At 32.4% G+C, this 26,903-nt stretch overlaps 4 protein-coding genes, 1 long non-coding RNA gene and 1 other non-coding gene across 16 annotated transcripts in view; 2 read left to right on the top strand and 4 right to left on the bottom strand.

Annotated features, from left to right (window-relative positions):
• tkv (thickveins) overlaps positions 1-16,724 on the bottom strand; it is a 93,009-nt gene extending 76,285 nt beyond the window's left edge. Inside the window, exon 1 of the mRNA XM_066281838.1 lies at positions 16,340-16,724. Coding sequence (XP_066137935.1) covers positions 16,340-16,421 — 82 coding nt within the window. The 5' untranslated portion in view covers positions 16,422-16,724. The remainder of the gene's footprint in view (positions 1-16,339) is intronic.
• Positions 3,406-7,221, bottom strand: LOC136338987 (uncharacterized). Its single transcript, XR_010732051.1, has 2 exons — positions 6,561-7,221; positions 3,406-4,397 (listed from the first exon to the last, which is right to left on the bottom strand). It is a non-coding gene; the product is annotated as an uncharacterized lncRNA (long non-coding RNA).
• On the top strand, positions 14,811-14,884 carry TRNAN-GUU (transfer RNA asparagine (anticodon GUU)). Its single transcript has one exon. It is a non-coding gene; the product is annotated as a tRNA-Asn (tRNA).
• A 1,533-nt stretch (positions 16,725-18,257) lies between the features above and the next one.
• On the bottom strand, positions 18,258-20,958 carry Vti1a (Vesicle transport through interaction with t-SNAREs 1a). The gene is made up of 5 exons (XM_066281855.1): positions 20,800-20,958; positions 20,533-20,713; positions 20,357-20,415; positions 19,825-20,169; positions 18,258-19,660 (listed from the first exon to the last, which is right to left on the bottom strand). The coding sequence occupies exons 2-5, from the start codon at positions 20,624-20,626 to the stop codon at positions 19,508-19,510; spliced, it is 651 nt and encodes a 216-aa protein (XP_066137952.1). The 5' UTR covers positions 20,627-20,713; positions 20,800-20,958; the 3' UTR covers positions 18,258-19,507.
• Positions 20,959-21,204: 246 nt separating this feature from the next.
• On the top strand, positions 21,205-23,105 carry LOC136338982 (large ribosomal subunit protein eL34-like). The gene is made up of 3 exons (XM_066281860.1): positions 21,205-21,318; positions 21,467-21,537; positions 22,802-23,105. The coding sequence occupies exons 2-3, from the start codon at positions 21,473-21,475 to the stop codon at positions 23,079-23,081; spliced, it is 345 nt and encodes a 114-aa protein (XP_066137957.1). The 5' UTR covers positions 21,205-21,318; positions 21,467-21,472; the 3' UTR covers positions 23,082-23,105.
• Positions 23,106-23,648: 543 nt separating this feature from the next.
• The window catches only part of LOC136338967 (long-chain-fatty-acid--CoA ligase 6), a 33,811-nt gene continuing 30,556 nt past the window's right edge, over positions 23,649-26,903 (bottom strand). For all 11 annotated transcript variants that reach the window (XM_066281817.1, XM_066281819.1, XM_066281816.1 and 8 more), the window contains 7 exons: positions 26,352-26,569; positions 26,139-26,289; positions 25,879-26,053; positions 25,329-25,432; positions 25,106-25,249; positions 24,764-24,937; positions 23,649-24,567 (listed from right to left, as the gene is read on the bottom strand). In XM_066281817.1, coding sequence (XP_066137914.1) covers positions 24,430-24,567; positions 24,764-24,937; positions 25,106-25,249; positions 25,329-25,432; positions 25,879-26,053; positions 26,139-26,289; positions 26,352-26,569 — 1,104 coding nt within the window. In that variant the 3' untranslated portion in view covers positions 23,649-24,429. The remainder of the gene's footprint in view (positions 24,568-24,763; positions 24,938-25,105; positions 25,250-25,328; positions 25,433-25,878; positions 26,054-26,138; positions 26,290-26,351; positions 26,570-26,903) is intronic.

Genomic DNA, 26,903 nt, shown 5'->3' with positions numbered 1-26,903 from the left:
TTTACTTAGAATCCTTTAAAAAACATGTATAGTATTTTCGAAAATTACCAGTAGATTCCATACGTTGCATTTATCCGATTGGAATTTTGATTAGGAAAAACTACACTCATGGAGTTACTATTGGAAAAAAACAATAGCATATGTGTGAAATTTTACCAATCTGTGATTCAATTTCATGAACCAGGAACAGACAATTTATAAGCAAATGTTCAGTCATTACGAACAACATGGTTATTAATTTGAGACTTAACTTTACAAATTGCTCAAGTTTCCAGTTAACCACATTAGTTAACATATTCCATCATTTAAGAAAAAATAAACAACATATTCTTAGCAATCAACTTAAATCGTTTACGCTAATTGCAGTGCTTATATAAATTTGCCAAAATTAATCAATGCTTGAAAATTGAATTACTAATTTGTACTTGGTGGAAACATTCTAATGATACAAGCTCAAGAAAATATCAGAAACTACGGCAAGGTACTGACAAAAGTAAAGGTCAAAAAGATTAATAATTATTTTTATATGAAAGGTGAAAAACTGAACACTTATGTCTGCAGCTGAAGATTGTTCAATAATCAGACAAAGACCTAACAAAAAATGGTGCGAATATTTTTTTTGCAAAATCTGGACGAATAAAGCGTCATCAAGTAACACCATTTTGAATATTTTTTGCGCAAAATTATGAGTATAATTCACGTGAATTTTGAATTTATTTAGGTGTAGAATCCTTACAGCTTTCTACTTCAAAACGTTCATTATATTGTCGATTTGTCTCTCATAATTACAGCTTCGATAGATTATTGTTTAAACACGAGGTGTGTATTTTTATTCACTTAAGGTTTACTAACAGTATCCATTAAGATAAACTAATTCATCCTGGGTACCAAAGGATAAGGACTATATGACAACCTGTACACACTTGTGTGTGTGTATGTGTGTGTAAAGTTTTAGACTGATTTTCTACCATCCCCATCATGTGTTACCCCTTTCCTTTAATTATCGTATAAATCGACTGCAGTGGTATAGAAATCGAATAAATTGGAATCTGGAATGGGATAATATGGTGTTTAGGGAGAAATCCAGATTTTGTTTGAGTATGCATGATGGTTGGACAAGAGTAAAAAGGAAACAGGGTGAAAAACGCGATCCTCAGTTTAAAATACAGAGGCATGCCCATCAGACTGTTGTGGTAATAGTTTGGAGTGCTATTATAACAGGTCACCTTTACTTTTCATACGGGGCAGCATGACAGCTTAACGATACATTCAAGAAGCCCTAAAACCTCATCTCGTGCCTTATTTGGAAACTTGTTAATCCAGTTTTCCAGCAAGATAATGCACGACTACATGTGACTATGGACTTCTTTTCATAAAATGCACTCAACTTGCTATCTCAATCTCCACACCTCTCCCCTATTAACCGCGTATAGGATATTGGAGGTAGAAGGTTGCATAATTTACCCCATCTCCCACAAATTTTAGTGCCACTATGTCATACTGTCCTGTTAGCCTGAAACGAATTCGCCCAATGAGACATCAATCACCTCATTAGTTCCATGCGTAAACGTGTATGGGAATGTATAACACTACGGAGGGCGGACAAATTATACATTTTTTTTAACAACTAAATTTATTTATTATACCTTTTTTAATTAAGTATTTGTTTTAGCGTTAGAAACATGCATGTCAAAAATAATTTAAATAAATCCATTTTTATGGGGTGCTCCTTTTTCTGTCACGCAGTATACAGGGTGTTTCCTAACTACGTGTAAAAAATTTAAAGGCGTAATCCTCGACTGATTTTGAGTCAAAAATGTCTAATAAACATATGTTCGCAAATGCCTTGTTTCCAAGATACAGGGTCTTGAAATGTGACAAGAAAAAGAGATTTTACTTCCAAAATGACTCAATTTGGGTGTTTGGATTTTAGAAAAGACAATTTTTTGGGGGAATGCTTCAACGATTAATTATAAGAATTGCTGAAAATGACCACCATTACTCATAATGCACGCTTCCATCCTTCTTGTTAATGATTGTCTCACTCTCTCGACAACTCCTGGTGTGTTGCGTATCGTTTCACATCCGGTAATTATACGTTCCTGAAGTTGATCTAGAGTGTTTATTGGGACAGCACAGACAAGTCTCTTCAGATCATTCATTCATCAAGTTAGTAAATACCACCAAACCTTTAAAACCTTTTTCAACGTCTTTCAGTTAACACCCTGTATCTTGGAAACAAGGCATTTGCGGACACATGTTTATTAGACATTTTTGACTCAAAATCAGTCGAGGATTACTCCTTTCAATTTTTTACACGTAGTTAGGAAACACCCTGTACATGTGGTATCAGACTTCATGACTTCATGTCCCCTTTGGACAATTTCGTCAAATTTTAGTATCGTCATATTTTCATAAAATAATCTCAATCTCGTGGTCGTTTAACAGGTGATCTGAAGAGATACTTAGACGAGTTAACCGACCGTAAAAAGTTGAGTAAAAAATATACGATTACCAAAAGCAAACGTCAATTGGTACCCGAGAACCCACGCAAATTAGGTAGAAAGACAAAATTAAACCTGATGCCACAGATAGGGACATCACGGGCGTATATTTTTTATTCCATAGTATCGCCTTACCAAGGCTGGTTAAAATAATTGGCCATCACCACGATCATTCCACATTAATAACATTCAAAACCCCTTTTATCGGCAACAGAGATCGTCCCGAACTGGTCCGCGATGACAGGATATACCTCGTTATAAAAACGTACGTTTCCCTATTGAATTAATTTAAAAAGACAACCGCCAAAATGGTGAGAAAGATAATGGAATTGATCACTTGGGTGCCATTGTTTAGTAAGGGATCGTATCCACCGATTTATTAAAGCTTTTTGGATCGAGTAATTGTCAGATGTGAACATGCGATTTATGCTGCGGTGGAATGTATTCCCAAGGAAATTAATACACAGTGGAATTATAAAGTCCCGCCTGAATTTAATAAAAGGTGAAATAGCTTCTTTTGGAAAAAAAACTATGAAACACGTCAATATTCATTTTGAAAATGCAGTTTCTTTTATGTAAACGTCTTACCATCTTTTTCAACCCCCTAGGAGGGGTAAAAACCCTTTACAATTTTTTAAATGGGAGGAGGCGTTGTGCAACACCTCTTATCAAAGCGAGCTTGGTGCTCTATCCAACAGCATATTTATTTTCTCATTTCAATCATTAATATGCGAGAAAAATGAATTAAAAAGTTTTTGAAAATGTCCGCGTCTAAAACTCGTACGTTTATCTTTTCATTTTTTGCCTATTTCAATGAAGTATTTAAAAAATAAATTTTTTATTGGGGTTTGAAATATTCAGCAAAACATTTTAAAATATTTTGTAAGAAAAACAGCCAGGCTTCACGAGCAAAAATTAAATGTTATTTTATTACAAATCTTAATGTTGGCATATTGTGAATTATTTTCTCAGGCAAAAGTTGATTACTTTCAATACTTAGGGCTAAGTTAAGTTAACAAAAAATTGCAATTTTAATAGTAATCGGGGACAGTGACAAAACAAGAAAGCAACAAGAATTATGTATCATATTTAACAACAGTTATCCAAAAAGAAATCCCATCGTTCCATCTACTGTTGCTAGAATAGAACAGAAATGTCGTGAATTTGGTCACGTTACAGACTCATCTAAAACCGGACGTTCTAAAGTAAATGGAGATACTTCTTTAAATATTTTGTTGAACTATCACGAAAATCCGCAAAAGGCCAATCGAGCTATAGCTGTTGATTAAAAACTACGAAACAACATAAATGACATCCCTACCAAGTCATGTTGTTACAAGAATTAAACAAAGATGATCCCGATCGAAGTTCACAATTTTGTGAAACCATGATGAATATGTCACAAATTAATCAATTGCTATTAAACAACATACTATTCACAGATAAAGCATCAATTTATCTAAACGGTACCGTTAATAGACAGAATTGTAGATATTGGGCCCCTATAACTCCACATTGGCTTATTGAATATAGAACGCAATATCAGCAAAAAGTAAACGTCTGAGCTGGAATTATTCATAATAGGATTATAGGATCATATTGTTTGGACGTAGCAATGGCGGGATAACGATATTTACTTTTTTTACAAACAAAAATAATTCCTTATTTAACTGCGTTGTTTCCGATTGATGAAAATCCAAACATTCCTGTAGATACGTTGTGGTTTCAATAGGACGGAGCTCCGCGACACTTCGCAGCACCAATAAGGGAGTATTTAAATTATGTATTTCCGAATTGATGGATTGGTCGAAGAGGTGAGGTGGAACTGCCCGAATGATCTCCTGATCCGTCGCCTCTTGATTTCTTCTTATGTTGACATGTAAAGAGCCAAGCCTATAAAGAGAAGCCAAATGATGTGGAACACTTAAAAGATAAAATTACAATAACAATAAAAAGTATTACTCCACAGGTTTTTCACAGAGCAATTATGAAATTTAAAGCTAGACTAGCATGTCATAAAGAAATTAGTGGGGAGCACTTCGCAGATTTATTGAAATCATGATTTTTTTTTAAGTTGTTTCTATACATTTTATAGTGTTTTGATATAATTTTGTATTATCAACATATAATTTTTTTTACTATTTGTATAAATAATGAAAAGAAAAATTTCGTTTAACATTAATTTTCTTGCAAAAAAATGATCGAAATAAAAAAAAATAAATACGTCATTGAATAAAGCATTACATTCGCTTTGATAAGAGATCTTGCACAACCTCTGTTTCTATATAAAAAATTGTAAAGGATTGTACCTGCCCCAGGAGGGTTGAAAGGAATGGTAAGACATTTACATAAAAAAACTGCATTTTCAAAATAAAAATTAACACATTGCACGGTTTTTTCCAAAAGCAGCTATTTCACATTTTATTGAATTTATACAGGACTTTACAATCTCACTATGTGCACAGGGATCCGCGCGGAAAATACCTCCCCATCTAACTTTTTAATATATTGAAATAGGGGAAAAAATCTAACAAAAAGTATTGAAAGTTCATATAGTTTCAAGATAGTCAGCAGTTTTATACGGAATATTTAATAAACGTGTGTCAACCCAATATTGCTACTTTTGAACTATTAAGCATGACTTTTATACAAATTTAAATTTTACGTTTTATTACAATTGAACAATATATATATATATATATTAGCACCTAACAAAATCATTCTCTATATTTCAATCTAAACCTAAATTATAGAATTTACAGATTTTTATTTTATTCGTGTTGGATTCCTTCGATTAAATTACACTAGTTTTGGAATAAGTATAAATATAAAACTTTTATGCTTCAGATTTTGACTATTTTAAGAATGTAGGTATACAGGGTTTTTCACACTATACGACACGGAACATTGTAGCCAAAATACGAAGCTCTCAAAAAGTTCTACTTTTGGATTATGTGGGGATCTATTAAGGTTACTATTTAAAACTATTTTAATATTATACAGGGTGTCCCAAAAACGCCAAAAATATTTAAGTTTTATTTTTTTGTGGAACTCCATGTATATTAGCATGAATACTGGGTGTCTCGGTAACTCTGTCGTAAGATGATATCTCCGTTACGTTTAGAGATACTCAAAAATGTTTTATGTTTTTTTTTATTGGAGTACGCTGCATATTATTGCATTTTTGGATTCTGCGATCAAAATAAGTACCGGTTGTGTATATAATAAAATCAGACAAATACGGTTTTACAGTGATATAAAAAGGAAATATTCATACTCTTTTCCGTAATTCCAGATATTAAAATCACAATAACAGCATGTGTTATAAAAATATACTCATTAATTAAAATTACGACAATCCCATAAACATTTGCCTCGAAAAACTTACCGTATCTTACTATTTTAAAAGTAATTAAAATCTATGCTTCTACCATCTTGCAATAAAAAAAATAATGAATCACATAGTTGCCCGAAAAAACAAAGGCCCATAAAACGAATTTATTCAAAAAACAGTGTAAATTTCACGAAATGGTATAAAAATTCAAGATCAATGTAATAACAGTCTACGAAGATGCATTTAGATCGATTTATGGTGAGGCGCGGAGCTTATTGAATTGAATGGATGGCGCTTTATTAGAACTGGCGATATAATAATTGACAGATATTGCCAAACGATGTTTAGTGCCTGCAGTTACTGAAAAATTCCTGACACTTCAGTTGGCTTAGTTTATAGCTCCGCCTTCTATTTATCTTAATACGAAAGAAAACATGGCGGAAGAGCAACAGCAATTGTTAGTTCAAAACTGATAAGTGGAAGAGGGATTGGTAACTCGAAAATAGAATTGCCTTCTTGTGAATAAAGCGAAGGAAGAAAGTGAGTGAAAACATTATGGATCGATCTTAGAACCACTAACAACCCGATTCAACACATCCACATCAGGGTGCCTGTTGCTCTCTAAAAATTATCCCCTAATCTCAAGATTAATTTTTTATAATGAAATGATATGATTCTTAATTTTTAATTTTTGACTTAAGTTATCAGTTCTTGCTATTTACCTCACTATTTCCTGTCTTGTCCTTTTTAATGCCCTTACGTTTTTCCCTCTGCCCGAGAATGACGCTGTTCCTGCTTTCTCATAATATCATGTTCTGGTATAGCGGCTTCCTTCTCGTCAAAGTAACGCCTTTCTTATTCGATAACAGCCCTTGTTCCTTGTTTTGTCCACGTATTTGCTTAACTTTAGTACAGGGTCTATTTTATCTCACTACTAATAATTACATATACCGCTAGCTAAAGAAAAGCAAACTCTATAAAGAAAACTTCGGTTCCCGAACGTTCTAGATAATCCCCACACTTCTAGAGTGATTAATTTATTTATTTATTATTGCAATTTGTGACACACGTAGAGCGGGCCAATCCAAATATCCCCGGCCCTCCGGTTTTGTTGTATTTAGTGTTTTCGTCCAGCGTCGCCTCGTAAGGGATTCACACTCAGTGTCAAGTTAATGTTATAAGGGCGAAAAATGTGTAGAAAAATAACGGATGAATCAACGAACTCCCTAAAGATGGCTTTTATCGGGACTTTTACAAGTTAGAAGGTAGAAATTTAATTTTAATATAACCTATTAATGATATACATCTTTTTATAGGAAGGTTTTGTTGACAAATATTTGTTATTTTTTTTACAGTTTTTCTATGTACTTCTAACTTGCAAGGATACATACTCTCATAAAACTTCTGTGTAATAGGTCACTACTACCCGTCTACCCGAAAAGCTTAAAAAGGCTTTGGTAACTAATCCGCGAGTACCGCATTTAAAATTTGGTTCTGGTACCCTATGCTAATTTCCTCCAATTCGCTACGTCCGTGACGCTGTTTCCTCGCAGAACCACTTATAATTTGCACTGCACGGACGTAACACCATGCTACATGCATATTGTATGTTAGGGTCATTACATCGAAAAACGTGTCCAATCGGTACCACAGACGGGTTCACCGTGTTCCAAGAAACACTGATGACGAAAACGAAATTGAACTCCAAACGTGTTTTTATGAATTAATTTTTAACGAAGAGTGTTTGTGTTTTTTTATTTATTTGCACTGTTATAGAGTGTCATGATTTGAAGTGCCAATCAACTAGCGACCTAAAATCTCAATCTAATACCAATAAACTATAAGCCGAGATCTTTAACAAAGTCCATTTTAATAGACAAAGATTTCTCGATAGCATCAAATAATAAGGTGTTAAATCTATTAAACATGACTAGTAACGGAAATCTAGCCATTCGTATGATTTGATAGAACACCCACGCGGCAGATATTCCGTGAAAGCTGGTTATAACGCCCATGCAGCGCAACGGCCCGTGCCGCTATACGGAACACCATATGGTAAAACAACAATAATGTTTATAATATAACATATATGTTTGGGATCTTTCTCAATTCCACGAGCCACTATAGACGATGATGAAATATTAATGGGTTTTAGGATATTATTCGGTTCTTATTTCCGCTTTTCAGATGCATTAAATTGGAATTATGCGGCCACCTTTATGGTAAACGTTTGGGGAATGCTCCACTAACGCTATTATCCGGCATTATATTATTATAATGAACATAGAATAATGATTAAATCATTTAAATGTTCTTGGGTTCGTTGCAAATATAAGAAAATAAACAACAAATTAAACGTTGAAAGCCTCATAAAATATCTCCTGAAAATACGAGAGGCATGTCTTAGATGACTTGTTATACGGAGCATATGGCTTAATCAACGCCCTACGTTTATGGTTCAGCACCTACTGCGACATTTTTTTTAATGACCAACGGTTACCTTTTAAACTCACAAAGTCCATGAAATCATCACGAAAGTACCACCCGGAACTAACTTGAAGTATATCTGAATCGAAAGTGAACTTGTGCTTCTAATAATCGCTTGATCCGACTCAAAAACTGTTTCAACTATGCGGAAATTTTGAAAACATCGGTGGACCCTCAAGAGGGTATGCTAAATTCGGGGGTTGTTGAGCCCCAGTCGGTTTAAAGATGGCAAAGCTGCGCAATTACCTCCTCAATCAAATGCAATTTTTAGATTATAAAAATTTCCAGAGGTTTCTGAGATATAGGTAAATAAAAGTACAATATCATATAAAATAGTTTTCGTCGATGTTTCGAAAACTATTGAAAGTCGGAATAGGGCGCACAAAATAATAATAAAAATAATAAAATATTCTTAAAAACTGCAACAACATATCGGGAGTTAAAATTAAAAAATGTCGAATCGTAATGCAACGTTGAGCCACCTCGTATGCTAAAAAATATTTTCAACCTATACTTTTCCACCTCTATCTTATAACGTTTATATTTTAACATATTAGTGTGACGAGTTCTAAGATATTAGGAAACAAAAAGAAACGTTGAAACCTAAAAGGCATAATGATTGACACCATCAGCATTGATTCAAATGTAATCCTGGCATCAATTTTAATAATGTATGTGACGATCCAAAAAAAGAAATAGTAATACGGTATGCTGAGACGACATGTATTTTTGGCACGATGTCCAGACGGGATGAAATGTTTGTCTGGATGTGTTACTAAAATGGGATACTCAATGAGAACGACCCGACACATGACTTTCAAGAGATAGGTGGATCGTTACGTGAATTCTTATGTATATTCAGTCAGTTTATTAAATGGGGTCACGCCAAACAAGATTACACTCAGGCCCAGTTTATACCCTAATTTTAAATTATATCTGAAGTTTAAGTTTAGGATTTAACATATTTATAGTATTGTTTATCTGTCAAAATCTTTCAACAGGTTGGGTCTAATACTTATGAAGATGTAAAATTGGACCTCAGGCACGGTTTTTCAAACTCCCAACGACTTTGCTCCTAGAAACTTGCTACATAATGTCCATGGTATTAGAGGAAATGATTAATGCTCAGCTCTCATTTCGATAATTCTATGGAAATTATCTTGCTGATAAACAAGACATTTAAAAAACTGAGCATTGAACTGTTAATTTGGTGCTAAGTTTAATATCTAGCTAATTACCATAGAGACCAACCGATATGTAGGCGCTATTTCAACACTTCTATGGAAATTAGCCTGCAGTTAAATTTGACAGAACATTAAGAATTTGATTCTTAGACAAATAAATTAATCAGCAAGCTGTTTTTTAACTCACAACCTTATGAACGCTCACACTCATTCTTCTAATTTTCTTATAAGGCCCTTAAGTACCATTTAAGCCTTATAAAGAAAACTGACCATATGGTCGACAGTATATATTTCTTCTTTTTTTCAAGAGTCACGACCAAAAGAACCATTTATGCACCTCATCCTACATACACAATACGAGTAGGCATAGATCTCAGCTATAGTGCCTTATGACTGTTATTCATATAAGCAACAATATGATCTGTAGAGAAGGTTGTGCGTCAAAGCCGTGTGTATTTAGTATGGCTATAGATAGGAAATGAACAATACCGGGAAAACGAAAAACAAAAATCTCAAACACTTAACACCCTGCATGCTTTCGTCTTATTTTGGAATTTTCCACCACCCTTTAAAAACGCGCGAATTAGAACATAGATCAAAACGGACACATCCCGCATAATATCCGCTCTTTATTAAGGTAAGTCGTGTTTCCACGAGCCGCCCGACTGACAGCGTTGGCTGAAATCAAATGGGGCTAAAAGATTGTAATAGCTGCTCGTCAATCCTATATCAGGATGTCTAATAACCAATGATGTAAAGTTAAGTTTTACTCGACTTTTTCTTTTTAGGGCTCGATTTTACATCCAAAAAAGAATTACTCAACAACGAAATCTTGATCTGTTAAGTGAAACCGAAGGAACGAGCAAATCTTCGAGAATCGTCCCCGGTTCGAATGGGTTATCTGTAGCTCACGGAAATAACCATGCATACCTTGTTTTACAAGCAAAAGTATTTGTTAAAAAAACTGGTTAGGACGCGGTTTTAAATATTTCTGTCGGTTGTGGTGATATTTCCGACGATAAAGCTTTCGGGTGAGAAGACCGGCGTTTTTGTTGGTCGCCAGGGGCATTAAATGTGACGCGGTTTAAATTAAACGTAACGAATGCGCGGGCAAGGCAGGTCGAGGGACGAAGAACCCATTGTCACGCCTGTCCTTCGCGGTGGTTCTTTTGAAATGCTGACCCTGTGATACAGGGACGCAATGCTTAAGATTAACAAATGCAAAAGTTCAGCGAACAGCAAATAACTGCTCCGTTCTCATTTTTCCTATCACCCTCTATTCAAACTATAATTAATTCGGCCATCAATTTGCGAATTACCATTTATTTTGGTATATGCTTTATCGCGTTCATTTCTAATGTAGTTGCCAAATGGCAAATATTTAAAGCCGCTTTAATAATAGTTAATCAATGTCTACATTTAGCAGGGAACACAGTTGGGCAACTATCTGAAATTTCCAGCAAAATTACGTCATCTCTCAGCTAAATGTATTTGAAAGATAGCGTATCATTTATTAGAAATCCTAACAGCTGCTTAAGTGTTGACTGTATCGAACGCGGCCAATGCAGAAAAACTACAGCCAGACTCGCCAGAGAAAACATTATCAGACCGCCCTGTAAATAAGCTCGATTATGCACAGTGTAGATCTTGAAATGAGATGGCTCGGGCGAGACGAAATCTCGCCTCTTACCTCCATTTTTTACGTCGCCCGTTGACGTTTTTCAGTGATGGCAATGTCGGATAGAGGTGCCGTGTTTTATAGCCCAACGCAATGGGAACGCTTCATTCCTACATTTCTTACAACTGTGGTAACTTTTGTAAAGTTCATTTAAATTTTGAATTGGCGTTAAAAAAAAGATTTTTTGAGTGGATATACCAAGATCAACGCTAAATAAAATTATTTAAAATATTTTAATATCTACTGAAACATTGTGGACCGCCCTGTAGAATGAATCCTGTTTTATATGCAAATGAATTACATGTGTGCGTCTTCTAACTCCCATATGTTCTAAAGTTTCACAACTTAAATGGACAACTTTGCTTGCAGAAATACTACTTTACGCCACGGTTCAATTTATGCTGAATCCTATGAGCCTATCGATAAAATGGGGGTTAATAAATTGAATAAAAAAGAATGAGACCATTGCAAATTTTCAGTTTAAAGTTAATTGGCTTTAAAAACGTGTTTTTATTTTTAAACTCAATTAACCCCTTTGTGCATACCTGTTGGCTCAACCATTCATTTTAATAATGTTATAAAAATGAAAAATAATAAAAAGTAAAAAGGCATATTTTAAAATAAAAAAGGAACTGCGATATTTTCAACGAAAATAGCTCAATCCGTATATAGTCTACAAAAAATACATATGATTTTGCGTAGAACCAGAACAGAATAAAATATTTGTCTTTAATTTGTATTTACCACATGAAAATAAACATCTACATATGTATATTTACGTTCACCATCCTGTCCAGAAAGACGAAAACTTCTTACTCGCTACTTTATGTTACATTTAGCTTTCCTCATTTCCTACTAAGTCTTTAAAACAGCGGTCATGCTGTTTTTATAGGAATTGCTAGGGCGTAATTCTGCATTACTAACCACTAAGTCAGCAATACAAAACAAAAGTTACCTACCCACGAGCCTACAATTTATATCTTCAACCAACCTTAAGATCCGACGAAATTGGATATTACTATGTAACACTTGAAACGTGATATCTCTAGCTTACGAATTAAGAATGTATGTCTGTCTAGGTTAACATAAAAGCATTTGCAGCAGATTATTTTCGAAAAAAGTACCCTACATCTCAACCTAAACATACGTTTTATGGATCAAGTTATTCGGGTATATGTAACATGATCATTAGACAAATAGGCCTATGTATTAAAGATCAAATAGAACATAATTCATGCGTTTGGATTGGACGATTTTATTGCTGGATGGATTAAATGATACTGATTCTAATGTTAGTTAAGCTTGAAATTGAAACATATATAGGATATCCCCTATACCTGGCTTTACTAGGTATTGAAAAAAAAAACGTTTTTTATTCATTTGTGTCTTATCATTAAATATCTACTAATTATAATTTGTTATAAATTTGACAGGTTCCCTGTTCAAAACTAGCAAAGATAATAGACGAGAAATAAAAAAAAAACGGAAGAACATTCATGTATGTACGTTGTATCCAAGGTTTTACTTGTAAGTTACAACTGCGGACTGCAGGTAAAATCCAACTAAAATAACCGCGAACACCATAAAAAGTAGTTTTTATAAAAACTAGTGATATGATCAATAATTCTAGTCTTGACTCTATATAGTTGTTATGCATTCTCTGAGGTAGGCAACCTTATCTGCCACCATGTTTGCAACTGGTTTCTCTAGCCGACGGCAAGGTTAATCGGATTTCAATGCAGCAAAACAAACCTCCTTCTCAACCATCTGACTACTAAAAAATACTGATATCTATTTCGGATTGATAGACCCAGAGAGCACAAAAAGATTCAATAATTAGCGTTCATATTAAAATTGATGAAAAGAAAATTATAATCTGGTTTATGATCCAGCTAGGATGATGCCACCAGAGCAGAGATACATTTCTCTTTGACGTAATACAACTGTATTGCTAAAAAAAGATGTGTAATTTTGATGTACAAATATAAATATAAATATGAAGTGTAAATATAAATGTGTAAAGAATTGCAAATTTAACTATCTTTATGTTTCCGAAGATGCACGCTCATATATTTCACAATGCATAATTATCAAAGCTCCCTGCAGTACCGTTATAAAAACGTATTTAGGTACTGACTTAGGTTTGAATAAAGTTATTAATCTTATCCAAGAGGATATAATATTTCGTTGTATTAATGCATTTATCATATGATATTTTGCATATTTACTTAATTATTCTTTTTATCGAAAGCTTCCATAAAAAGTCATTTCAAAACGAAATGACATCAATCGGCTTAAAAAAACTTACTCGCAGTATTTGTCCTCTGAAACCTTGTCCGCCTTAATGACTTTAATCAACTGACATTAGCAATCATTTCAACCATCAATTTTATTTTAATGTATATGTGAATATCATGTAATGTACATATTAACAGTGATTCACCTTAATAACGGTTTTCGATTTTAATCCGCATATGGGTGAATTGCATAAAACCTCGAACAAAACAAGGGTCCATTTTTGGACGTGAAAGCAGTCTTATGATGATGGTCAAATATTACGGCTAAATTAGAGAGTGGGAGACCATCTGGCGTCTGATCTTCTGAATAATCCAAGGCTTGCTAAATCTGTAGAAAATTGTCAATTTTTTGTGTAATTTTTTAATTGATTTTTAATATCGGTAGTACATCTACTTCTAACTAGATTTTGAACAACAGAGATTTGTAATAACTGATATACATTTTTTGATATGATTATAAATTAGGTTGAAAACATGTATTTCGCTCATTTGGCACGGAAAGAACTTTGATTCTCTGTTAACAAATACTGAAAACAAACTAAAGCAGGAACTACTTCCTGCAGTAGTATATATATATATATCTTTTTTTTAATTGCTCTGTGTGTGGCTCGGTGTATTTAAGAGACATATAATAAGAATTTACACCATTATTTTGCCTTATACTTAAAATCTATTTTTTATATCTTTTTAGCAATATTTTAAAATTCTACAGGTATCAGTTCATAAGATAGTTATGGTAATTTTTTAAATTAAATACGGTGACTGAAAAGATGTGTGTATTTGATGCTAGTTGTATCGTCGCATACGTACCTACCGAGTATTTAACTAAACTTACAATTTACGGTTTTAAATTGATTAGCAACAAGTTTGCTAATCAATTGAAACAAACTAAACAATTATTCAATTAAAATTATCAAATAAAAAATTGCCCATTATCATATTCGTTCATTCGTAAAAATAACCATAACAATTAAAAATCGAAAGAAATTTTTTAATTTTAATTAAATCTTGATGAAATCCGAGGTGAAATTTATCTTTTAAAACCAATTTCATCTATAAATCACAAAACAAAAAATGAAATTGTTACGCTGTTTATGTTTTAAATAAGACACCCTATGAAAAGTATTCAAAAATGACGGACAACTATGGAATTGAAGCTTCTACCTTCTAAGGATTACATCGCTGGCTCGGATAAGGTAATGGCACTAATGGCATTGATCTAGATATCTACCGTAAACTTAAAAGTTATACACTGCATTCACTTGAAATTCCATATAGGGAAATTTGTCTTTCTTTATTTTTATACTTTAAAGGAAAAGAAATATAGCCTCCGTGGCGCAATTGGCTAGCGCGTTCGGCTGTTAACCGAAAGGTTGGTGGTTCGAGCCCACCCGGGGGCGCAACTTTTTTTTTACATAATCTTTATTAACAAACTAGGTGAATCATTTACTTCTAATTAAATTAGTTATAATTATGGATTTTGAAAACACCACATGCAATACAACACATATTTTTGATAAAATTCTTTTAATCCCAAGGTAAATAATAATAGATAGGTGGGATGATATAATTTAAATCCATATCCAATTACTTTACGCATTAAAAATTTTAAAAAATACTCTTAGATAAGCGTACCCACCATCATACTAATTATCAATCATTACCTCAACTACAAGGACACATAATTTGAAAAATAAAAAAAAATACTTAAAAATGTTTATATGAACTTAATAAAAGTCATTGCAAACAAGTAGAATACTCTATAAAATGTCTTTTGGACCACCAGTTCACAGCATAGAATAAATACTCATTATGATTTCAATAAGCCCGAAATTGGGATATACTTACACACTTCTTAGAGCTCTGCCCTATTAATTGAAAAGGTGAGAACTAAAAAAAGTGCTCAGATACTAGCAATTAAGATCACTTTGCTGAGGACTTGCTAAGTTAGAACTTCAAATTATATATAAAACACCACAAAATTAAAAGCACAATATGTAACATATTATACAGAGTTTTATAGGTTTTACAGTCAGGGTTATGAATGATTAAAAACACCAAATTTTAAAATGGGTTGCCATATAATAGAATAGATTCCAGTACTCTTCATTTCAACGTCAGGTACAGAGTGCTAATAAAATAATCAAAATATTTTAATTTTTTCATTTTCAAATTGTTGAAATATATGGAACTAAATTTGATTTACAAAATACTCTGTTTGATACTACCATTTTATTGAGCAGGATTTTCATATTTACAGTAAATATGAAATGAAGATTTATTAAATGAAGTTCTAAAAGCATTTTACTACTTGTAACTTCAATGGATATTCATATAAATATGAAATATGGCAAATTGTTTATTTGGCTAATACAAATCTTCCAGTTACAAGACAATAATATTATCAATTAAGTTGCTTCAATGTGTTTGTGGGCCATGCATTTTATTATGCTTGGTAAATAGGGGCACATGCAACTAGAGGTTACACAGTATTTTCATTTGAAACTAACTAAGAATAACATTTATCCTCTACCAAAAACTCAGGTGACACATCCAATTGTATCTTTTTATATTTTTAACTAGTTTCATATAAGTCTTTAGCAAAGGATGAATGTTTTTCTCAGATAACTTGAACCAAGGTTGGATAATATATATGTATCATATTTATCTTTATATGTATAGCATGATATGTAACAAAACAATAAAATACTATAGAAATAACTTTTACTATATTGTCACCTACATTTCCAAAGTATTTGTTTTTCACCATAATTGCAAACTCTCAATCCTATAAGTTAGTTGGAGTCTGAGATTGACCATGCAAAACATCTATTGATATTTGGTAGCTCACTTACCTATTTGAACTAATCCTTCGGCAACAGACAGATTAAAGAAGGATAATATATCTCCTGTTTCATTGTCCCAAAGTCCCGGCATTTTAGTTAGTTCTTAGGCACTGTTATTCAATAACACAGAAAATATTTGCACACTTTCAAAATTAATTTCTTTCATCTCTGTTCCATGAAATTAGTACACAACTACACGACCGATTTGGGTAAAAAATCGGAAATGTCATTCTACCTATACTCGCGAATAAATAGAAGACAAAACGATAAAAACCGAAAAAAATCTCAAATTTGGGAAATATTATTCCATAATTCCTATGTGGATTCCAAATAAATTTCTCAAAATTGATCCAAAATATAATTAATTCTTAAAAATTATGAGCTTAAGATCGCACAAGTCAAAATTGACAATGACAATGGAGAAGTCTGACGGTTAAAATAAAGTGTGTGTATCTCTCTCTGATGCACGAATCATAGCGGCACGTGGACATTAACTTCTGCATTACACTTAAACTGACAGATGTTCATGTTTAAGTCCCCAAGAATTTTCTTAACTCAAACCAAACTGAGGTAAAATTAAAGGTCGATGGATCAAAATAAACAATAATTCTGGTTTTGTGTACATTATTGACAATGTATACATATCTTGAAATTACTCTCCTACTTTATTACCTAGAATAACACTATGGCCGACGTTAACAAGTCTGACACCCTGGGTTAATCTCTGCTCTTCTGCCCGTAAGGAAAACTGCGGACCAGGAAAGTTCGCTGCCCTACCTCACGCTTTCATAAGGGCGATACTGGGTAGCAATAAACCAGTTTAATATTTAAATTTGAATACACTAGAATAGAAAATCCATATGGTTTTTAAAACTGCAATAAATATCGTTTCTGTTGTGGGCGAAACTATACTGTTTCAAATAATTAAATCTCCCAAAAATTAAAATTATACAAAATTAGAAAAATAAATAAGATTGCGCCTTTGCATCTATTGTAAAATGATGAACTTTTTAACTATAAATTAAGCATTTTAGGGCTCTTTCCTATGAATATCTCGCATGCAAATGAAAAATGCATCTCATGGATAAAATAATCTGTTTTCTACTGTTAACATCAGATTTTTCATAATAAATAGTAAATAGCTTAATCAACGTCCTGCATGACCATCCGTTAGTTTGTTTCAAATTTAGAGCAAATCAAGTTAATCAAACGCACGAACACCCTCAAAAATGCCCCTTTGCATTAAGTTCACAATTTTATGTTTCTAAAGAATAGATTTTTCCGGCTGTTGTTATATTAACTTGACTAGTTGCTATTTTGTACATATTTTTGAAAAATAGTCCCACAAAAGAAATTATAAAGCAAATCTTATATTGGAAATTCTCCAATATACGAAAAAGTGACGAAGTCTTAAATAGCGACTCCAATACGGTTCGTTAATCATATAAATTAAGTAAAATACATATTGACAAAATACAATAAACTAATTACCAGTGCTTTTGATGGTTTGCTGGATACAGTGATTGGCAAACTAGTTTACGACCACTTTATTTGTGTTATTGTTGTTGTCTTTTCCTTAATATTTAAACGCTGTGAAATGAGACGTAATTTGAAAATTTATCATTACTGAATCTACGGGCCCGCCATTTAGTGCAGAATTTGATATACAAGTTGTGCTGGAAATCCTTAAATCAAAAATTAGGCGTTCTACGTCAACTTACTACGTAATAATTAACAGGTAAGTCTGTCTAGAATATCTTTTTTTTTGGTCAAGCATTGTACAAACATTTCAACAGACACTCTGTATATGCATGTATACTTATTGTTCTCTGCCCCGTATACATCGTGAATTACCAACAAAAGGAGCTATTTATTCATCACTAAAATAGTATTATTAATGAACTCTTCTAGTAGGACGAAAAAATAATTAATAGTAATTCCACATTTAATTAAAAGTTGTATGGAATATCAGGCACATCAGTTACGTGATAAACTAAGAGAAAAAGTAACTTAAAATACTTAATATCTTTAAAAATTAAACAGGATTTACCTACCATTAATTTGTAAGCTGTAATTTGTATATGTATTTATATTTTGAAACATACAATTCGCGGTGTATTATATTTTTAAAGTAACATGACAAATTTTCGACTTAATTAAAAGTAAATTGGATGCTTACTCACTGAATAGTTTATTAAAATTGCCCTGACCTAGAAATATTTCGATGTTTCACTACAATCTCATTTAATAATTTCTTATAGTGGAAGTTTAAACAGTACTGGAATGCAATTACTATTAGCAAATACAGCCCCCAACATTGTAGCTCTTTACTCGAACGCGCACATATATGCAACATGGAGCATGCAGTATTACTGCTTGGAAACATGTTTCGTTAATTAGTTACTTCGTGCGACTGACATTTAAATTCAACTGATTTGCACTATATGTTTTCAAATACTATACCAAGTAGCACTACTGAAAACCCATATTACACTTTTTATGTCGTCTCAACTAGTGTGACTGAACTTCTCTCTGTAGTTCTCATCACAAAACACTGACACATTTAAGCAATTTTGAATACTGCTTGAGCTAATTTAGATTAGTGAAATATTTCCACAGCCAATATTGCTCTTGTCTTGACGATTGGTTTGAAAACAAGGCAGTGTGTTTTATAATATTAACACTTAAATAAAGTCAAATTAGCTGATTATTCCAATATGATAAGACTTTGAAAATATGGCCTTATCCGCCTCACGAGGAAGATAACTATGTGGAAGAATAAGTCTGTGAATAAGTTCTCCTGTGAACATGCGAAAAAGTTGATAATTAATTACTTACAAGAAAATACTTATAAATCCTAAATGAATAAATACTTTTTTACGACCTATGTATTATAAATGTTATGTGATTAAGGGGAATAAAAAGATGGCCAACAAGAGTTTAGTCTTGGAATTCAAGAAAAGGCTTGAGAGAATGGAGCACCTATCTCAATTATTTCTTAAATGAATCCTGATGCATGTTGTAATCTGAATCTTTTAGTTACCTGAATTAAATCTAAATTTTTTGTATTGCAACCAATTAACCAATATTTAAATTTCTCTAACTACTTCCATAAAATTATGGTTCTTTGGGAAACATAAATAAATATCTTGTAATATAACTGTAACGCAAATATTTCTACCTGGAAAAACTTATGTAAATGCCTAAAGAAATAAAAATAATGAATGACACTCCAACAGCATACAAAATGGCTTTCTGTTGCATCACTCTCATTAACATAGAGCTCAATATTCGAGACGATCGGTTTAGTTCTTCATCTGTCTCTCGTAACTAAAATAATAAATAAGTCTTGTAAAATAATTTACTTTGAAATTTGCACATATTGGACAATAAAGGAGCTTTAATTGATATATCCGATAACTAATCTTTATAAGTAATTTTTAATTGTGCTTCATGTACATGTCCATCCAGAAAATAAGTGAATAAAAACTTACCCTGTTTCTAGATCTTTGAATGGTTTCTCTTTGTTCACTTAAATTCCTCATAACTTGATTTCCTAGTTCTTCAGTTTCAATAACAACTCTATATCCATCATTCAATTTCCTGCCTGACCGTTCTAGAGTTTCTGCATTATCTAAAAGCCTTTGCTTTTGATCTATTGAAACTCGCAAATCTACATCTTCTGTGCTATCATATAGGGATTCCTGTTTTACAGCTCTTGCTTTAATGTATTCAAGTGTCAGACGTTTCAGCTCTGCTCTGTAACATTCTAATTTTGTTTTACATCTTTGCTTCTTAGATGTTTCAATTTCTCTAACTTCTAAGTCCATTTGTTCAAGCTAAAATTGTTTTATAATAATTACCATATTAATCTTTTATTGATTTTAGAGATATATACAAAAGCCAAAATTATACAATATTATTCCACCTAATGAATAAAAAATTATATTTTTTCCTATGCACCAAATACACAAAGACCACAATTTTTGAAAAATGCCAGCTTTATGATAACATAGTATTCCTTACCAATTCTTTTGCTTCTTCCACATGCCTTTCTATTGTAGAAATTAGTTGTCGGCGATCTTCTACGACAAAAACAAAAGGCAGTCACCACTGATTCCACATCTAATATGAGTATCAAAGACAAAACAAAACATTTACACATAAACACAGCTCACAAGAAGTACAATGAGTATACTCACTAGACGCAGATGCAGTCAAAAGACCTATCTGAGCGGTGATATCTGCTGTTAAAGCAGAATATTGCTGTTCATAATTTTCAAATAGTGTGGCCATTGCCAAGCCGGCCTACTGCCTAACTTAACAGATGCGATCTGACTTAAGGTTGTGTACTATACGCTAGCCTGAAGACTTGGTTCATATCTGATAATAGAAAAGAGAAATCTAATCTTAAGAAAGATTGAAGGATTGATAACAGATAAAGGAAGGAAAGTTTAAGTTTAGATCACCTGAATAATGAAAACAATGTCCATTTCCAACGTGCAAAAGGTCAAATATAAGGTACTATCTGAGATTTTTTAAACTTTAAGGAATTAGATAGAATTTGGATTCATGTATAACGATTTTAAATGAAATTAAATTCTACAAAACTTCATTAATAACAAAACATGAACATATGATTAAGACTTTGACACATGTCAGCTTCAAACTCTCCGGCTAATGACTTTTTTGGAGGCACGAAATCTCTAATGATGAAACGGAATAAAACAAATTTTTATATGGAACAATTTTTAATAGAATTATTAGAGCTAAATTAGAAAAAATCTAGTCAAATTTTTAATTATTAATTATAAACATTACACAATTTAATTCTTAAAAAATATCGATATCGATAACTTGTAGACGTTCGCGGTATCACAAATCTAATTTATTAAAATTTTTGTTTTCATCTTAATGTCAATACTGTCAACTTGCATTTTGTCAAAAACCGCTGTGGGAAGAATTTCTTTCAGGTTATTTTTCGACAGGTTCGTGTTTATAATTTTTAAATCTTAACTCATCCTCTAATAAAATCCTTAAATTTTCTTTTTAATTATCGGAAATTACTCTTGAAATATTGTTTTAACAGGCAACGTAGGAAATTTCGTAAATATTACATAGGAATTTATGTTTTAGGCCAAAATGGTTCAACGGCTTGTCTTTAGAAGACGACTGTCTTACAATACAAAAAGCAATAGGAGACGTATGTAAGTTGAGTTTATTGTATTGTTTTCTCAAAACGTTGTAACATTTCTGATAGTGAGTTAATCATTAAGATGTTATAAAGTTGGTTCAAATGCATTAGAGTGCCGAGTGTAATTGTATAGTCTATAGACTTCAGAAAGTTCTTGGGTTAACTGGATCACCATGTGAAACCTCAGGTACTCATTCATTTTAGTTTTAAAATATGTTAGAGCTGAGTAACTTTAGGTTACACGACGAAAAGAATTGATTTAAAAAAAGGCTGATAGTAATGTTGATTTGATACTTTCCATATAAAAAAATGGAACAAAAATCAGTATTATATAAAAGAACTATTGTCAATTTCAATCAAAAGTTTTAAAGCATACAGGATACATTTTTTTAACATGAGCCATATACATATTCAGGATTAATTTCATTCTTCACTATTATAACATTTTACTGTTTTGTCTCCAAAAGAGCTATAGGAAATATTACTACATTATTATTTAATAATGTAGCAGTAGTGTTTTTTCAGTTCACATTATCTATTAAGTTGACAGAAATGTTTAATAAAAATTCTCTCCCAGCTACTCTGGAGAAATATAAAAAAAAAGAATTCTATAGTCAGTATTCAATTTTTATTGAAAATTTCTGTCACAACTCCATAGGTAATGTCCGATGCGAAACGTGGAAACCACCTTCTTAAATAATGACATTAGCTATTAGATACTTCTGTTTATGATTATTTTTACCAAAGGAACAACAAATTATGTTGAATTGAAAACTATGGCTCATGTTAATAAAGTCCTTGTAAGTTTTAGCATAGCAATTGAAAGAAGTGTTTTACATAAGGAATATACAAATTTAATTCCTTCATTTATAACCTTTTATTCAATTTTACTAAGAGAAATGCTGCAAAAGTAATGTAATTAGTTTTTTATTGTATGAAACAAGTGACTATATCAAATCAAGAAGTAATTTACAATGATTTTCAGTTTTCAGAATTCAGTTTTTGCTTGATATTTCTGTTAACTACCTCAATGAACTAATAGCCAGGGCTGTATGGTAAATATTGAATTTGGATCAACCTATATTTACTAAGGATGTTCTTGTGACTTTCCTATTTGTGTTTTACTTATGATGATTCTTTGGCTAGAGTACTAATTGCACATAGTGTAATATGACGACAACTCTTTCGTTCGTTATTAATACTGAAATTATTTTTCTTTAATGCAAGGAAGTAATATTTATAATGCTTTTTACTAATGCATAATGCTTTCATTTCAGAGTACGTACTCCAGGTGGTAAATTGGTTTACCAATACCTAAAAAAGCCCAAGAAGATCCCAAGATGTGGTCAGTGTAAAGAAAAGCTTAGAGGTATTCAACCTACTAGACCAATGGAGAGATTGCGTATGTGTAAGAGAAAGAAGACCGTGAAACGCGCTTATGGCGGTGTTCTCTGCCACAGATGTGTTAAGGAAAAGATTGTTAGAGCTTTCCTTATTGAAGAACAGAAAATCGTTGTTAAAGTGCTGAAGGCACAACAGGCTTCTAAGAAGAAATAAAGGGATATTTTTTAAGTGTGTAAACTTTTCTATTTTTTATTTACATCTTCCCAATGACTACATTGTTTCCAGACACTCTTATTTATGTCCACATCCCTAATTTCTGAGTAATGTCCAAAACAAAACTTGTGTTTTGACGCCATTGTGTTGGGTATTTACTAAAAATTACTGGTCATTGTCAAAAGAGAAACTCATATTTAGCCAATGAGCAAAATGTGATGATACCAAACAAGTACATTTAGAGTGACTATTTCAAGCACAGGTAAGGGAGCGTATAATACAAAAAAGTGCGTTTCAAATCCTGTATGAAACTGTTTTCCTCTCTATAGGCCTTTTCCCTTTTTACCTACGTCCTTTCAAGAGTAGTAGAAAATAAAAATATTTTGTACATGAAAATTTGAAAAATTCATATTAATAGACAATTATTCCATTTCTCAAGATATTTATGTTAGTTTTGAGTTACGCAATTTTATCTAAACTCATTTGAAAAAAAAAGCCGCGAAATAAACTGAATTTCCTATGGCTCACGCTATAAAAACGCTCGCTGAAATCAAAGTAAAACTCATCGATGTGCAAATAAATTATATTCACTTTCCAAATATTTTTTTCACGTATAACCAAAATTCCTAAAGAATTAAACATTTCGCTTGTCCTATTGTAGTTATAACAGTAATAATTACTTGTAACTATAATAATAACATTATTGCTTCTAAAAGTCTATCCAAAGTGATTCAGAACAACAATAATCATTGTTTCATTGATATAAAATTGAAGTAGATTATATTTTGTTAATGATATTTTAATATACGTCATATACGCAGGCCAAAATATTTATTTAAGTGTACGTATATTTGTTGGTGACGTATATTTAATTAGCGAATAGTGAGTATCTGAAACACATAAATACCTTTGGTTCTTAAGACCAAACAAACACAGTGAATTCGTCTTTTATTTTGAATAAAATCTGTCGCGACAACAATAATAATTACTATTGACGCTAGTGTAATTAAAGACAGTTCGCGACGTAGTGCGTTGCCGCTAAGCCATAATCGTACATTCTGCAATTTAAATTGAAATTGAAGTTTTAAGAAATTCCTTAACTAGTATCACCATGATTAATGTGAATTTCATCACCAAAACCCAATAGAGAGGCATTGTTTATTAACTATTTAAGAATTAAATGCAACGTTTCATCTAGCGGTAGCTTTAAATTTATCTCGAGTCTAAAATCAAGAACGATCTCTAAAAATATTTATATTCTGGCAAGAATTGTGGGTGATGTGGCTGAGACGTGGTAGGTAGGTAAAACTTAAGTTAGAGCATTATATTTAAAATAATCCTCTGTTGTCTAAGTAAGTCGAGTATACATATCATCCAATTGTGGTTTGAAGTACGCTTTTAGCTGAGGTCGCTTACTCTTCAATGTGGGGGTAAGTAACCCATTTTGCACACTAAATGGATCGGGGTGTAAGTATATGTCTTTAACCTGGAAAAGAGGAATTTATTATTTCTTAAATATAATGATTTCTCAGTATAATTTTATTTGATAGAAAATTTCATACCGTTTTTAAAAATTTACAATTCGTGTCAAAAAACAAGTCAAAAAGATGTGGTACGGATGTACAATACTTTTTTTGTAAACTCTATTATGCACTGAAATTCTAGCCTAATTTTATTCCTACCTGCTCAAATGATTTAAGACCATTTTCTTTTCCCCAAGCGACCATATCGTCTATAATTAACTGCTTGACCTCCGGATGGTTGCACAATATACTGAATGTTCCCGAGATTCCGTTTTCTTGAGCCCAACACTTAATTACGTCTACATCCGGCACTACCACGGCCACAATGCAGGACTAAAAATGATTGTTTCAATATTTCTACACATATATTTCTGAAGTGGCATTCTCGAATTTGTAAAGAATTTTGAAAATTGGCGTCAAATTTATGCCGACTTAGTTACGCTAAGGTGAAGCTCTTGGCAAATTCAAGAAGACCTATACGGTCTATGAAATAATATTTACTTTTAGAGATTCACCATGGACGAATACTTGGCCGACATATTGTGATCGGATGTAAATGCTCTCGATTTTCTCAGGAACTATATATTCCCCTTGAGAGAGCTTGAAAATGTGTTTCCTTCTGTCGATGATCTTTAAAGTACCATTCTAAAAAATGTTGGATTTGAAAAAATTTTATTATTACGAATTAGATAATTCTTCAGTAAAATGTAATGGCTGCACTTACCGGTAACCACATGCCAATATCTCCAGTGTGATGCCATCCCTGTTCGTCGACAACTTCTTCGGTTTTCGTAGCGTCTTTGAAGTAACCCTTAAATACGTTGGTTCCTAAAATAATTTTCTGATATAGTTATTTTTGTAACGGTAATATAAAGGCAAGGTAAATAATTTCCGCACGTGTTATGTACAATAGTTTTTGCATGGACTTATGTGTGTCAACTTTATCGACTTAAATAAGTTCTATAAAATTTTAGTCTGCTGTAATATCTTTACGGATATTGAGTGCAGCAAAAGATTTTATCACACACAATATTAGAAAAAAAAATACCCAGTGTTAGATCGAGAGCAGCTCACGTGAACCAAACTTGACGAAACCAGTTGGCTTCTATGCCACGGAGGTCTTCGAATGATTTATAACTAAACGAACAAATTACTTGAGAAGTTTAGGAATTATTCAGAAACGCCATGCTTCTATAAATTAATATTTTATAGTTATTAAATTTTATTTCGTAAAACACTTCACAAGATTATATTATGGGTTTCTGACTATTTACCTTTGACACAAACTTCTCCTTGGTTATTTCTTGACCAATACTCCATTTCTGGAACATCACAAAGCTTTATACAACAACAAGCTAAAGGGGGACCCACGTGTCCTGGAACATGATCCCCTTGAATAGTCAAAGTTACTGGAGCACAACATTCTGTTTGCCCGTACCCTTCAACAACCTAAAGTGGAAAAATATTGATAGTATGGTGCGTTGTTGTGTTAGTTGATTAATAAATAATTATCGATTTGCTGAAAGATCTTTACCACACATCCCATAGCGCAACGAATGAAAGTCAACACGTTTTCCGCTAATGGAGCAGAACCTACTAGCATTAGTCTCAGCCTACCACCCATTCCTTCTTGTACTTTTCTGAAAACGAGCATGTCCCACATACTATTCTTCCTTACAATGCCCCTGAAATTCCAACGTGATTATTTGATATTTTTAATTTGAACAGAAAGATAAAGCAAGCTTACCGTTTTAATTCACTTTCCTTTGAACTCAGCGCCATGTTGAACAGCATCTTCTTAATACAATTGCCAGATATATCTGATTGAACTTTATCATATATTCGATTTAGTAATCGAGGCACAGCTGGGGTCACTGTGGGTTTGAGTGCTTTCATATCGTCTGATAATCTTCGTATATCGCCTAGGAAAAATCCTATGGCTCCTCCTTGCATATACATTGCGCTCTAAAATAGAAAAAAAAAACGAAGTAGTCATCATAAGTTTTGGCAGAGACCTACATCCGTTTCGAAGTATCTTAAATTAAGGTTCCGTAGAACTTGTGAGCTAGTATTTCAAGTTTGTAAGTCATTAATATCCGTATGTAGCATATGTAGTTAATATTAATAGGTATAAATAGACGACAAAACCAGCAACTCAATAACTTCAAGACCTATTTTGTAATTTTTTAAACGTGTTTTTTCCAATCTATACAGTTTAAAAGTATCATTTTTAACTATTAAAACTGGTGATAAAATAACATTCATTTTCTTAGTAGTTGTGTGTATCTTTTATTGTGAT

The sequence above is a fragment of the Euwallacea fornicatus genome, chromosome 4 (assembly GCF_040115645.1).
Source record: "Euwallacea fornicatus isolate EFF26 chromosome 4, ASM4011564v1, whole genome shotgun sequence".
NCBI classification, from domain to species: Eukaryota; Metazoa; Arthropoda; class Insecta; order Coleoptera; family Curculionidae; genus Euwallacea; species Euwallacea fornicatus.
Note: the sequence above shows the minus strand (reverse complement) of the source record. Positions and strands in the feature narration are given on the sequence as shown.